A 15,417-nucleotide genomic window follows, 5' to 3' on the forward strand; every position below is an offset into this window, starting at 1 on the left:
GTTTAATCAGTTCTCTAAGGGTTAAACAGTTCTTAAAGTCTTCTCTGCTGTGGAAACATCTCCTTTGCCCATTTTTTAAATGGATTGTTTATCTTTTTCTTGTTAGTTATATGGTTTTTTTTGTTTTTTTTTAAAGATATTTTGATATTGAGCCTTTATCTGACATATTGTTATTAAATGCTGTATAGTCAGTTCTGACTCATATCAACCCTGTGTAGGGTTTCAAATAAGTGACTGTTGGATCTGAACTGCCAACCTTGCAGTCAGCAGTCCGGTGCTTATTCTAGACTCCTGTCTGATATAAGGAGCTCTCGTAGCGTAGTGATTACAAGTCAGGCTGCCAACCTCAAGATCAGCAGTTCAAAACTACCAGCGGTTCCGTGGGACAAAGATGAGGCTTTCTGCTCCCATAAAGATTTACAGCCTCAGAAACCATGTGCAGAGTCTTTATGAGTTGGAACCTACTCTATGGTACTTAACATCTGATATATAATTGCCCCCAAGTTCTCACATTCTATAGGTTGTCTCTTCACTTTGCTGATAAAATCATTTGAGGTACAGACATTTTTCATTTTGATGAGATCCTGTTTATCTCTTTTGCCTTTTGTTGCTTGTGCTTTTGGTGTCATATCTAAGAACTCATTTTTGAAGAGTAAGCTGTTCCTTGTTTTACGTTTAAGAATTTTGTGGTTTTAAGCCATAAATTTAAGTCTTTGATCCATTTTCAGTTTTTGTATTTGATGGGAGTATGGCTTTAACAAAGAGCCCTAGTGACATAGCGATTAAAGCATTTGGCTCTTAACCGGAAAACGTCTGTGGTTTGAACCCACCAGCAGCTTTGCAGAAGTAACGTATGACAGTCTGCTTCTGTAAAGATTATGACATTGACGTCTGTGGGGACAGTTATAATCTGTTCTTTAGGGTTGCTATGAGTTGGATTTGACTTGATGATAGTAGGTATGTATCTATGAAGTATGCTACTTTGATGAGTAGTAACTGAGGTCTTTGTGAATGACCATCTAAGGTGCAACTATTGGTCTCTCCCTAAATTGGGGAAGATTTTCTCTGTTGACTTTAGAGGAAGGTCCTCATCTCTTAAGTTTCTGCTTCCTGGTTCCTTGGCATGCACCATTTGTCTTTACATCTATGTTTGCTATCTCTCCTCTGCTCCTTTGCCTAATATGTTTTATACTAACCTCTCAAAAGAAATTGACGCAAGATACACCCTATACTAATCCTTCTTCATTAATATAACTAAGACAATCCATTCCTGAACGTGATTATAACCACAGGCATAGCAGTTAATATTTGCAGCATATTTTGTGGGGACATAATTCAATCTCTAACCACAGAAATACCTCATTTGTTCATTTCTTAGTGTCTTTAATTCTAAGTGTGCTTGTTACAGCTTCAGCCTCACCTACTCATTATTTTGTATCCTCTCTTTTAGATGCAGAATCTGTGACCTTGGTGGCAACCCAATCTAGCAGACAGATGAGCAGAGACTTCTGTATCCACACCTGGCCATGCTCCTACTATTTAGAACCTGAGAAACGATGGCTCTCTGGAAAACTTTTATTAACTTCTCTGTCACTAAAATTTATTACTGATAAAACTGGCAAAATTCTTGTCAATTTTCCCCTTTCTAGTATAGTTGAGATCAAGAAAGAGTCTTCCCATTTCATCTTCAGTTCCATCACCATCCTGGAAAAGGATCGTATTAAGCACTGGTTTAGCTCCCTACAACCTAGTCGGAATGCCGTTTTCAGTATCATCGAACATTTCTGGAGAGAGCTACTGTTGTCTCAGCCAGGAGCTACTGTTCAGGCATCGTCCTCCCCCATGACCAAGGGGAAAGAACTGACTGGGTTGATGGCATGTTCCCAGAAACGGTTGGAAGATACAGCAAAAGTCCTCCATCATCAGGGTGAGCAGTTTGATCACATCATGCAGGGACTAGACAAGATTGAATCTGACCTGGATGTGGCTGACAGGTATATTAAATCACTCTTATTGTCAGTATTGCTTGGCTTTTGGATTACTAATGTTTCCATTATTCACTGTAGAAAATACATTCAATATTCTGAAAACATTGGTTGTACACCTGCTGTATGTAGTTAGTTACTCTGGACTTGGTGCTATAGGCATCCACTACTTACGAAGTGCTCACTATGTGGCAGGTACTGTGTAAGTGTTTAGTAAGTCTTACCGTATTTAATCACACAATCCAGGAAGAACGTGTTGCTGCTAATTTCATTTTACATAATGGGAAAGCTGAGGCAGAGAGGCCACGTCACATGCGCTGAGAAATAACAGCTTGTTTTTAGCTGAAGCAATATGGTGTATGAACCTTTTTAAAGCTTTTGGTGTCAGAACCCTTTTACACTTAAAAATAAAAGATCCCAAAGAGCTTTTGTTTATATAGGCAGCAATAGTTTTTGTATTAGAAATAGAAACAAATTAAAAAATATTTAAAATTATATTTTAATTTAAAAACAATAATAATCTCATAATTTTTCCAAAGTAGAAAGTGTCTAGTCAAAAGAGTGGCATTGTTTTAGAGTTTTTAAAATCTCTTTAATAGAAGACATCTGGATTCTCATATCTGATTCCGTAGCTGCTGTAATCATATATAACCTCTAGAAAACTTCCAGTATACCCTCATGTAAGAGTGAGAAGGGGACCTTAGGACTATCAAGGGAGAAGAGCACAAGTGGAATGTGAGGCCTTATCTGGAGAAACAGTGACACCAGAGATGGAGGCAGAGATGGGGACATGGAGAGAGGAAACAACTGAGGACTCTAGATTCATGGAAAGAGAGGGACTGAAAACTGGTGGCCAGGAGGCAGACTTGCAGAATGTGCCCTTTGGTGGTTTAAATTATTATATATGCTGGAGTATTTTTAAAAAAGAGCTAAAATGAATAGAGAGAAATACTGGTAACTGATGGTACATGGAAGGGATTATAATCATTGTAATGAAACAAATTATATGATTTGTTGAATGTAAAATTGATGATCTGCCGTGTAAACTTTCACTCAATTCACATATCGCATTAGGCAAATCTGCTGCACAAGACCTTTTTAAAGTGTTGAAGAGCAAAACTGTCAGTTTGAGGACTAAGGTGCACCCGACCCAAGCCATGGTATTTTCATTAACCTTATATGCATGCGAAAGTTGGCTAGTGAATAAGGAAGACTGCAGAAGAATTAATGTGTTTGAGTTATAGTGTTGGAGGAGAATAATAAAAGTACCATGGACTTCCAAAAGAACAAACAAATCTGTGTTGGAAGAAGTACAGCCAGGGTACTCCTTTGGAAGCCAGGATGGCCAGATTTCGTCTTTCATACTTCGGACATATTATCAGGAGGGACAAGTCACTGGAGAAGGATGTCATGTTTGGTAAAGTGGAGGGTTGGCGAAAAAGAGGTAGACCCCCCAATGAGATATATTGGAACAGTGGCGGCAACGATGGGCTCAGCTGTAGCAATGATTGTGAGGTTAGCCCATGACCAGGCAGTGTTTCATTCTATAATGCTTAGGGTTGCTATGAGTCAGTACTGACTTGATGGCACCTAACAGCAACAAACTGTAAGAGCTATTTGAGAGGTCAGAAAATGTGATGCCTTGTCATTTTCAGCTCATAAAATGTTGTAGTGAGATTTTGGTATCAGCCTTGGCATTAAGGATTTGTCAGTTCAATGTTCAATGGCTACTATTTGTGAGAATCACTTTGCCACTAAACGTTGTCCCCTGCTTTGCAAGTACAGCCTGTTGCTGTTTCTTGGATACTGTTTCTTAAGCACCTAGTGTGTGAAGGGCACTGCTGGAGCTCAAGGAAAATGACACTAATATTACCTGGAAGGTGTTTATGCTTGTATTGGATAAGGTGTATGTTTATGAAACCTTGTGTGATGTTTCCTTCTGGGTACAGAGCTAGATGCGTTCTCAGCCTTCCCTTCAGTTACATGGGATCACCTGAGTCTGACTGGGTTTTGGCCAATGGAATGTAGGCAGACATGAGGTAGCTTTCTTCCAGGGCTGTTTCCAGCCCTCCCAGATAATCTTTAATAAGACTCATAGGCCCTAGGGAGAGCATAGACCAAATGGAGTTTGGGTCTCCATGTAGGAGCCAGAGCACAGCCTTGGCCCCCAGTCCTCAAGTGGACTGTGACATGAATAAGAAAAAACCCTTTTTTGGTTAAGCCATTCAGATTCAGGGAGTTGTTTGTTAACAGTAGTTAGCTTTTGCAGGCATTCTTTTATGTTAACTATTGTATCAACTATTGTATCATTTGGATAAATCTCAAAAAAATGTTTTAAAATAAGCTGCAAATAGATGTGCAGAACATAATACCATTTATAATTCTTTTAACCGTGCAAAAAAGAACTACAAAAAATTTTGTATAATTGAAACATAAAAGCATGGACAGGAATAGTATAAATAGGACCACTGTAGTTATGTCTTAATGTTTCTTGATGTTCCATGATTTGTTGTTGTTGTTAAGTGCCAACTATGGTTCTGACTCATAGTTACTCTGTATAGGGTTTCCAAGGAGCAGCTGGTGTGTTTGAACCATTGACCTTGAGGTTAACAGTTCAGTGCTTATTCTACAGTGCCATACCAGGACTTCTCCTTGGTACGTTGTTGTATGCCTCCTTGATTTTTCCATCAGATCCAGGGAAATTTCTTATATTACTTTGATAAAAATTTCCTTCAGTTTATTTTAATTTGCGCCTCCTGGAACTTCCACTTTTTAGTTATATGAGCTTCTAGACTACTGTTCTAATACCTTTCCTCACAATTTTCTTTCTCTTTGTCTTTTTGTTCTACTTTATATGAAGGGATTTCAAAAAGTTTGTGGAAAAATAGAACTGAAAAATAATGCAATTTTTCCATGAATTTTTTGAAGCCTCCTTGTATTGTCTCAATTTTATCTTCCTACCATTCTATATCATATTGTTCAATTCCAATAAATATTTTTGTTCTCTAAGTGTTCCTTTTGGATCCTGTTTTCATTTCATAGATGCCATACATTCTTAGAATATTATTGGCAGCTTTGGTTCAATTTTGATTTTTTAATTCTTATATTATGTCTGGTTCTTCTAAGGTACTTTTTTTGTCCGTTTGTTTTGGTTTCTTTTTTGTTAAAAGCATTCCTCAAATGCCTAATAATTCCTGGCCTCCTATGTTTCTGGGGGTTGTCATTGGCTAGACTCTTTTACCGTGGACCTTCAAGCCAAAAAATAAATTTGTATTGTCCTGCCTAGAAATGTAAACCTGTCTACAAGTGTTCTGGGAGCCCAATGTGGAAAGGGCCTTGAGCTTGTCTCTGTGTTCAACATGGAGGTTTCTGCTTCATTCTCCTGTTTTTAGCACACTATTTCTACCTTTAACCAAACATGAAATCCCTGTCAGATCCCCACCGAATGATTCCTGTAGAATGAATAGACCCTGAGCGTCTCTATCTGGGAAAAAACCTCTTCAGTGGCTCTCCTGATGATAGTCCTCCCACATCTCTATGGGAGCTGATACCCTGTGTCCCCATTGTTGTCTAAACTTTCTGTTAGAAAGACCATCACTACATCAATCCCATCATCTCTGTGCTGTCCATCCTTCAGTTCTCATTCTGTTTTAGGGTAAATTATCTCTCTAGGAACTATCCATTGCTGAGTCTTGGCCCTCCTCCCTTGGTGGTGGTGGTTATGTGCCGTGGAGTCGATTCCAACTCATAGCAACCCTGTAAAGGGTTTCCAAGGCTGTAAATCTTTACGGGAGCAGAAAGCTTCATCTTTCTCCTACACAACAGCTGGTAGTTTCAAACTGCTGACCTTGAGGTTAACAGCCCAACTCATAACCACTATGCTACCAGAGCTCCTGAGTGTAATTCTTAGGACACCTCACTGGAATCAGCACCATTAAATGAGTGCTTAGAATAAGGAGAATAAGCACCTTAATGTTAATGCCTCCTGTATGCCTGACTGGTTGCATTTTTAATTGTATTTATTAATTGTATTTCTTTATACTTAATATCAGAGTTCTTTCCCACTGGTAGGCTACATGGATTGTGAGGTTTTTGGTTCTTTTTAAAGTACCATGGTCAGAAATCTTTGAGAACTGTCTTCTTCAGAATGGATATATCTGATCCTTCTTTCCAATATAGCTGCTCTAGATTTAAACAGTCAATTGTTGTTGTTGTTAAGTGCCTTGAATTGATTCTGACCCATAGTGGCCCTGTATAGGGTTTCCAAGGAGCAACTGGTGAGCTTGAACCACCGACCTTGCAGTTCAAATGACTTTGCAGTCTGACACATTAGTCCACAGCGCCACACCAGGACTCCTAGTCTTCATAAAATATGTTGCTAGCCTCCAGAACTTTCAAGGAGCTTAGAATATGTATAAGAAAAAGAAAATCTGATTTCTAATTTAGAAAAGCAAGGCAGAAAACCTAAAATTGCTAAGGAAATAAATTGTTACTGTGTTTTTACACAGATAACACATGATTTTTTCAAACCAAGCCAACCCTCTTATGTATGTTTCCTATGAGTGGTATGCACATTATATGCGTGCGTGGGCATGTTTTATGTGAACAATGCTGTATATAAAGAGTTTAAATCTTACACGAACAAACTGCATTGTGTGGCTGACAAAGTACCTTATGTGATTTGAGAGAGTTGGTTTCATCTTACTCCTTTTGAAAATTAATAGGAGTGGGTATCACGCTGGGAGTATTATATCTACATTCTAAGAGAAACATGGAGAAAATGAAGAATGAATAGGAAATCGAAGGGACTTAAAATTGTGTCCTTTGAGAGAGAATCAATGCTGCTTAGCTTTGAGAAGAGCAGAATTGAGAGTTGGTCATGAATGCCTTAAAATAATGAAAAGTCATTTGTAGGAAAAGATGAGACTGTTTTCTCTAGAAAGCACAAGGCCCTTTGATGGAAAGACATTGGGAAAAAAAATTTGGCTTAACAGAAAAAAAACTTTCCTGACTATATACAGCTGGTAAAAAAACCCCCAAAAAACCTAGTAAATAATTATATGAGTAGGGAGTTTCTCATCTTGTTTTGAAATTCTGTAACAATGATTCATGTCAGCGTCATAGAAGCATAGGCCTTGTTGTAATTGTTAGTTTCTATGGAATCAACTCCCACTCATGGTGACCTTGTATAAAACAGGACGATAAGCACTGGACTGCTAACCTCAAGGTTGGTAGTTCAAATTCACCGGCTGTTCCTTGGAAACCTTATAGTGTTGCTATGAGTCAGAACTGACGCGATGATGCTTAACAACAACAACAATGCCATCTTCATGATCATTGGTATGTTTGAGTCTGTTGTGGCTTTTGGATCAGTCTGTCTCATTGAGGATTTCCCTTGTTTTGTTGACCCCTTTACTGTGTCAAACTTGATGTTCCTTTGTAGTGATTGGTCTTACCTACTGATGTATCCAAAGTAAGCAAACCAAAGCCGCACCACCTTTTCTTCTGTTGTGGTGGTTATGTGCCATGGAGTTGGTTCTGACTCATAGCAACCCTGTACAGGGTTTCCGTGGAAGACCTATAATCTTTCAATTTTGAGATTCTCAGATATGAGTGTGTTTTCATTTTTTTTCAATAGCAGTTTTCTGTAAGGTCTTAATTTGCAAAGATACCATATTGATTTACAGACTGTTTCAATGTCCATTCTAATTTGGACCCAGATGCCTGGCCAAGGACCTATGTATATAGATTGCCTCATTCTGATAACTCCTTGTAAATGGTAATGTCTTTGCCAGTGTTTCTGTCCCACATGTGTCTCCAAACATTCATAATGGGGACTGGGTGTCTTTACTATAAAAGAAAACCATAAGACATTTGAATCTCTGTCATGAAAATAATATATTTTTAGACTTGGCTGATGTAGGTGGAATTAGTTTGGTGTTTCACATCTATTTAATGCACCAGAAGTCTTTTAGTCACTTAAAATATATATCATAGAGGTGGACAAAGGAACCATAGAGTGCTCATTTTTCTAAGTCAATCAAAATCACAAATGATCAGTTTAAACGGACCAGTTTAATTATAGACACTCTTGATTGTGTTATTATTATATCTACATTTAATTATGCATACTCTTGATTATATTATGTCTACATGATTAAGATTATTCTGTAGTAAAGGAGGAATATGTGTTGTAACCCATTAATATGCTTCTCTATTAATGTATTAGATAATATGGAGGAGCTTTAAAAAGTTTGTGGAAAAATATTATCTTTTAATTCAGGGTTGCTATGGTTCGGAACCGACTCATTGGCATACAACCAGAGGATGGTGGTTTCTAAAGTATTATCCCTAACTTGGGATCATGGGAAGTACCATTATTCAACATACATACAACCTGTAATCTGTAAAGTCTTATATGAGGGAGCTTTAAAAAGCAAGTGGAAAAATGGAGTGAAAAATAATGGAATTTTCCCATGAACTTTTTGAAGCTGCCTCATATTAAAAATCTGAGGACCATGCAATAGTTCATAATTGCATATGTGCTGTGGCTTAATGAGGTGGACTGCAAAGTCGGTGGTTCAAACTCACCAGTCGCTCCTTGGAAACCCTTTACAAGGTCACTATGAGTCAGAATTGACTTGTTGGCACTTAACAACAACTGTATTATTATGTTAAAGATGTTTTAGTGTATATGGAAGTGTTTTTTTTTTTATATATACATAGGAAGCTGCACTATACATGAGGAGCTTCAAAAAGTTTATGAGAAAATTCCATTATTTCTAATTTCATTTTTCCACAAACTCTTTAAAACCCACTTGTACTGTATGTACACTAAGACAGACATTTAACTGATTTTTAGATACTAACTGGACCGATGTACAAACTTGGTATTGACAGCAAACATGCCCTGATTCTTGGAGTATGTGGTTTTACAGTTTAAGGGGTAATATGTGCAAGTTCTTCAAAAGAGAAGAGAACCATTTTACTCAGTGAGCCTTTAAAGGATTTTTAACTCCATGTCACTAATGGCTAGAAGTGCAGTCCTGCCCTTTTTTTTTTTTTTTTTTTGAAAAGCTTTTATTGTGAATTGAGTGATAGTTTACATAGGAGAACATTGGTTTTGCACTCATCCTATTGTGTTTTGTTTCATTGCAATGATTACAAATCCCCTCCATGCATCATCATTTAATAGTATTTGCTTCTATTCTTTTTTTTTTTGATGTACACAAAAACATTAAGGAATATGCAATCATTTAAACAACCAAAGGACACATTCTGCAAGCCTGCCTCTTGGTCACCAGCACACAGCCTTTCTCTTTTCATGAGTCTAGAGTCCTCAGCTGCTCAAAATCCATGCTATTCGCCTTTGCCTCCATCCCTGGTGTCACTGCTTCTCTGGATAGTGACCCATGTTCTGCTTATGCTTTTCTTCCTTGATGGTCCTAGGTCCTCTGTTCCTGGAATGTAAGATTAACTACTCCCCCCTTTATGTTACAAAACTTCTACCTTTACAGTTGTGACAATCTCAATTAGTTATGATAACAATTATTCACTATTGAATCAAAAGAATCCTATCCCCATCTTGTCCAGATCCATTTAGAGATGATGAAAACTATTCAGTGGGGATTCTACCTACCTCTGCACACTCTGAAAATAAACTCCCTCTTGAAAACTTGTAAGCTAGACATTTTGTGCCTTTATAGGTCATCTCCCCTCCCCCATTTTAGGTAGCCAATGTCTAAGTTGCCCATCTCTATCTACCCTTTATACCAAGGGAATAGGCTTTATTCTTGATGTGAAAACTTCTTCCCTCTAGGTTGGTATTTTGAGCTACTACATCCATAAATATAGGTCAAGTTCATCAAATTGTAGCAATTTACACTTGTTTCCTTTATAAAATTTCTTTATCTTCCTCTGTTTGAATTCTGATCATGAAGCCATCGAAGTTAGGTAAAATGGGTACTCTCTGCAAGTTTTGGCATTCTTGTGCATCTCCCCTCACTTCATATCAGCTGGATGCTTCACTCTCAGCTCTAGCCCTCCTTGACTACCTAGATCAATGTCCATGGGCTCAGGAGTTCCCAAGCATCCCCAAACTTCAGACCAGCCAGCCCTTCCTCTTCTCTCTCTCATCTTGCAGTCCTGCCCTTTTGAGACAGACTTATTTTACTCAGCATGTTTCCTAGGTTCATCCATGTTGTAACATGTATCAAGGTTTAATTCCTCTTTACTGCTGAGTAATATTCCATTGTGTATATATATCATGTTTTGTTTAGCTAATGGATATTTCCGTTGTTTCTGCCTTTTGGCTCTTGTGAAAAGTGCTCCAGTAGCCATTGGTGTACAGACTTCTGTTTTCATTCTTGCTTTCACTTCTTTTAGGTTGCTGGACCATATAGTAGTTCTATGTCTGACTTTTTGATGAACGACTAGACTGTTCTCCACAGTGCTGTAATATTTTGCATTCTTTCCAACAATAGAGTTCCAGTTTCCCCTCTACCTTGTCAATATCTGTTTTTTGTTTATTTTATCATTGCCATTTTAATGGGTGTAAACAACAACAACAGGTGGTATCTCACTATGTTTTTAATTTGCATCTCCCATCTCTGGTAACGTAGTGGTTACGAATCGGGCTGTGAACCGTAAGATCAGCAATTTGAAACTACCAGCTGCTCCGCGGGAGAAAGATGAGGCGTTCTGCTCCCATAAAGATTTACAGCCTCAGAAACCCTGTACAGGGTCGCTATGAGTCGGAACCGACTCCACGGCATATAACAACAACAACAACAACAACAATGAGCCCTGGTATGCCACTATAGGATAAGCACTTGACCCCAAGGTTGGTTTGAACTGTAAGGTTGATGGTTCTAACTCATCAGTCGCTCCTTGGAAACCCTATACAGGGTCACTATGAGTCAGAACTGACTTGACAGCAGTTAACAACAACAACAACACAATGCCCAGGTTGCATAGTGGATTAAGCGGTTGAGCTAGGTTGATGGTTCAAACCCATCAGCCACTCTGCTGGGGAAAGATGAAGCATCTGCTTCTGTAAAGATTTGCAGTCTCAGAAACCCTATGGAGCAGTTCTACTCTGGCCTATGGGGTCACTATGAGTCAGAATAGATTTGACGACAGTGGCTTTGGTTTGGTTTAGTGGCTGATTTAGTCTGGGTAGTGTAGTTTGTGCTTTACTGCTAATCTAAAGGTTGGTGGTTCAGTATACCCAGCAGCTTGTGGAAGAAGAAAGGCATTGCGATCTGCTTCCATAAAGACTGCTGTCAAGAAAACCCTATGGAGCAATTCTGCTCTTTAACATAGGAGTCAGGATTGACTCAATGAACACAGGTTTGGTTGTTTTGAATGGCTAATGACATTGTGCATCTTTTCATGTACTTTTTACCATTTGCATATCCTCTTTGGTGAAATGTTTTTTCAAGTCCTCATCCATTGTTCAATTAGGTTGTTTGGCTTTTTGTTGCAGAAGTATTATATATATTTTGGATATATGTATTCTGTTATATGGTTATTCTAAATTTTCTTCCCATCTGTAGGTTCTTCCTTCATTTTGATGAGCAAAAGTATTTAATTTGGATGAGGTTCCATTTAACAATTTTGCCCATTGTGCCATATGCTTCTATTTTCATATCTGGAAATAGCCTCACCCCTACATTTTCTTTTTAAATTTTTATGTTTTATTTTTTTACATATAGGACCTTAATAAATTTTGAATTGTTTTTTGGTATGGTGTGACATAGATACAATTAATTCTTCTGAGTTTGGAAATCCAATTTTTTCTAGCACCATTTATTGACAAAACTCCTTCTTCCCCATTAAATAGACTTAACACATTTGTTGACAGTCAGTTGACCATTGAGGAACAGATTTAGTTCTGGACTCTCAATTTTCTTCCATTTAGTTTTATATGTCTCTTATTACATTAGTACTAGTCTGTTTTATTTACTGTAGCTTTAGAGTATGTTTTGAAATCAGGTTGTATAATTTATTCTTCATGATTGCTTTAGCTGTTTGGGGTTCTTTGTCTCTGCATATAAATTTGAGGATTAGCTTTTCTGTTTCTGCAAATAAATCTGTTGGGATCTTGGTGGGAATTACATTGACTTTTTAGATTATTTTTGGTAATATGGTCATCTTAACTATATTAAGTCATACAATTTATGAACATGGAATGTCCTGTCATTTATTCTTGTTGTTATTACGTGCTGTTGAGTTGGTTCTGACTCATAGTGACCCTGTGTAGGTTTTCCAGAGAGTGGCTGGTGGGTTTGAACTGCCGACCAGTTGGATTAATTAATTTATTAATTCTGATAGATTTCTTAGTATAGGATCATGTCCCATATTTTACTTTCTCCTTCCTGATTTGGATACCTTTTTTTTAAGCTAAATTGTTCTGGCTAGGACTTCCAGAATGATGTTGAATACCAGTGGTGAGAGTGGAAATCCTTGTCTTGTTCCTAGTCTTAAGGAAAAAGTTTAGTTTTTCACCATTGACTGTAATGTTAGTTGTGGGGTTGTTATTTATATATATGTATTTTTAAAGTAAATGCTATTATTATATTGAGGACTTCCCTTTCTATTCCTATCTTGTTAAGTGTTTTTTTTTTATCATGAAAGGATGTTGTAATTTTTAATCATTTGAGATAAACTTGTGGGTCTTTTCCTTGTTGTTGTTAAGTGCCGTTGAGTCGGTTTCGACCCATAGCGACCCTGTACAGGGTTTCCGAGGGTGTAAATCTTTACGGGAGTAGAAAGCCTCATCTTTCTCCCACGGAGCAGCTGGTAGTTTCAAACAGCTGACCTGAAGGTTCGCAGCCCGATTCGTAACCACTACGCTACCAGGGTCTTTTCCTATGTTCTATTTATTTGATATATTACACTGTTTGATTTTCTAATGTTGAACCAGCCTTGCATTACTGAGATAAGTCCCACTTAATCATGGTGCATAATCCTTTGAATATGGTTTTTTATTTGGTTTGCTAGTATTTTGTTGAATATTTTTGCATGTACATTTTCTAGGGATGTTGGTCTTTCAGGTTTTTTTTTGTTTTGTTTTGTTTTTGTGGTATTTCTGACTGACTTTGGTATTGATAGAATGAATTAGAAAATATTCCCTCTTTTGATTTTTGGAGGAATTTATGTAGGATTGGATGTAGAATATAAATGTTTGATAGAATTTTCCAGTGAAGTCATCTGATCTAGACTAAAGGTTTTTAATAACTGATTCAATATCTTGTTATGGGTTTGTTGATGGTGGTGGTGGTGGTGATTAAGTACCATGGAGTCGGTTCCGACTCATAGCAACCCTGCACAGGGTTTCCGAGGCCGTAAATCTTTACGGGAGCAGAAAGCCTCATCTTTCTCCCGTGGAACAGCTGATAGTTTCGAACTGCTGACCTTGTGGTTCACAGCCCGATTTGTAACCACTACGCTACCAGAGATCCTTATGCACTATTTTTTCTTGACGCAGTATAGGGGGGTTTATGTGTTTCAAGGAAGTTGTCTATTTCCTCTAAATTATCTATTTTTTTTTTTGCATATAACTATTCATAGTATTCCTTTACACCTTTTTAATGTCTATGGCATTGATTGTAATGTCCCCATTTTCTTTTCAGATTGATATGGTGTCAGTTGTTGTTGTTAGGTGCTGTCAAGTCAGTTCGGACTCGTGTACAACAGAACAAAGCACTGCTTAGTCATGTGCCATCCTTACAGTTGTCATGCTTGAGCCCATTGTTTTAGTCACTGTGTTGATCCATCTTGTTGAGAGTTATTTTCTTCTGGGCTGACTCTGTACTTTCTCAAGCATAATGTTCTTCTGTAGGAACTGGTCCAAAGTACATGAGTTGAAGTCTACTGGAAAGCATTCTTGCTTCTAAAAAGCATTCAACTGTATTTCCTCCAAGACAGATTTGTTTGTTCTTCTGACAGTTCATGGTTCTTTCAATGTTTGCAGCTAACCCATCACTCTTCAAATACTTAGACTTTTTGTCCTAGGTGAAAGTATAGTGTTTTTTCAGGTGCTATCAGAGCATGGGTATTGGCCCTGGGCATTCTTGTAGCTTTCCAAAATCACCTATAATATCCAGGTGTTTTGAATAGTCTAGTTTACCATAGAAACTCTTTCTGATTTCTCTTCCCATACTCCTAATAAATGTCTTGTCTGTGCCTCAATTACACTATCTTGCCACTGAACCTGAAGGCAGCTAACAGTTTTTAGACAATGTTTGCTGCTTTTCTGAGTTTTGTCATAGATCACAGACAGGTTTCTTCTTGTGTTAGACCTTTAGGTAGCTTCCAGACAGGTTAGAACAGATATACTCAGTCATTTCCAAAAATAGTATCTTCTTCCAAAATCAGGGATTTGGGTCCCTCTTTGGGAATACAGGCTGCCACAGCTTTAAGATTGTGACCAAGCCAGGAAGGCATAGGCACTTAGAAAACGAAAACTTGACTACTATTATTCTGTTTTTCTTTTCTTTTCTTATTGTTGTTTTGCTTTGCTTTTAAAATAGATTTTATTTTTCAAGAGCACCTTTAGGTTTACAGAAGAATTTGTGCAGAAAGCACAGCGTTCCCATAAACCTTCACCTGTCTGCATATCATTTTCCTACTGTTTTTTTTTTTTTCCTTAAATGTTTTATTGTGAATTATATGATAGTTTACATGGGAGAGAACATTAGTTTTACATTCATTCTATCATATATCGTCTCATTGCCATGGTTACAATCCCCTCCATGCATCATCAACCAACCAAAGGGTATACCCTGCAATCCCTCCCCCGTGCCCCCCAGGTCTTCAGCACCATTTTCCTACAGTTTTGATTTAGTGTTTTCTAGGTTGTTGGATATCATGTTTGGTAAGGTGGACGATCAGAGAAAAAGAAGAAGACTCCCAACGAGATGGATTGGCCAAGTGGCAGCATCGATGGACTCAAGCATGGCAACAGTAGTGAGGTTGGCCCAGGATTGGGAATTGTTTTGTTCTGCTGTGCATAAGGTTGCTATGAGTCGGCATCGACTCGATGGCACCTAACAACAACAACAAGGTCATTGTAAACCTTTACTCTGCAGAGTTCTGATAAAGTTGGCTTTCCCACTTTCTTCTGTGTGTGTGTGTCTATTCTGTAGGACCTGGGTACTAGGAGTCACTCACACCATCCCGACATTACTCAGTCACTGTAATTTTTAACTTGAGAGTTTTCACTTATTTTATATGATTTAATGTAATTTATTTTATGTAATGTCTATGATATTTATTTATTTATACTGATAGTCTCTATTTCATGAATCATTATTATCATATTTTTCTTTTATTAAAAGCTTCTTTTAATGTTTTGTACTTCTTTTTAATAGCTTTTGAAAGCTTTGGGCTGTTAAGTTCAATATCTAAGCCCCTTCAGGAATGAATT

General features: G+C 37.7%; 1 protein-coding gene across 1 annotated transcript in view; it reads left to right on the forward strand.

The window, feature by feature from the left end:
• Positions 1–1,482: 1,482 nt before the first annotated feature.
• Positions 1,483–15,417, forward strand: part of SNAP47 (synaptosomal-associated protein, 47kDa) — a 75,717-nt gene continuing 61,782 nt past the window's right edge. Inside the window, exon 1 of the mRNA XM_006876071.1 lies at positions 1,483–1,994. Coding sequence (XP_006876133.1) covers positions 1,495–1,994 — 500 coding nt within the window. The 5' untranslated portion in view covers positions 1,483–1,494. The remainder of the gene's footprint in view (positions 1,995–15,417) is intronic.

Source organism: Chrysochloris asiatica, unplaced genomic scaffold (assembly GCF_000296735.1).
Source record: "Chrysochloris asiatica unplaced genomic scaffold, ChrAsi1.0 scaffold00352, whole genome shotgun sequence".
Lineage (NCBI taxonomy): Eukaryota > Metazoa > Chordata > Mammalia > Afrosoricida > Chrysochloridae > Chrysochloris > Chrysochloris asiatica.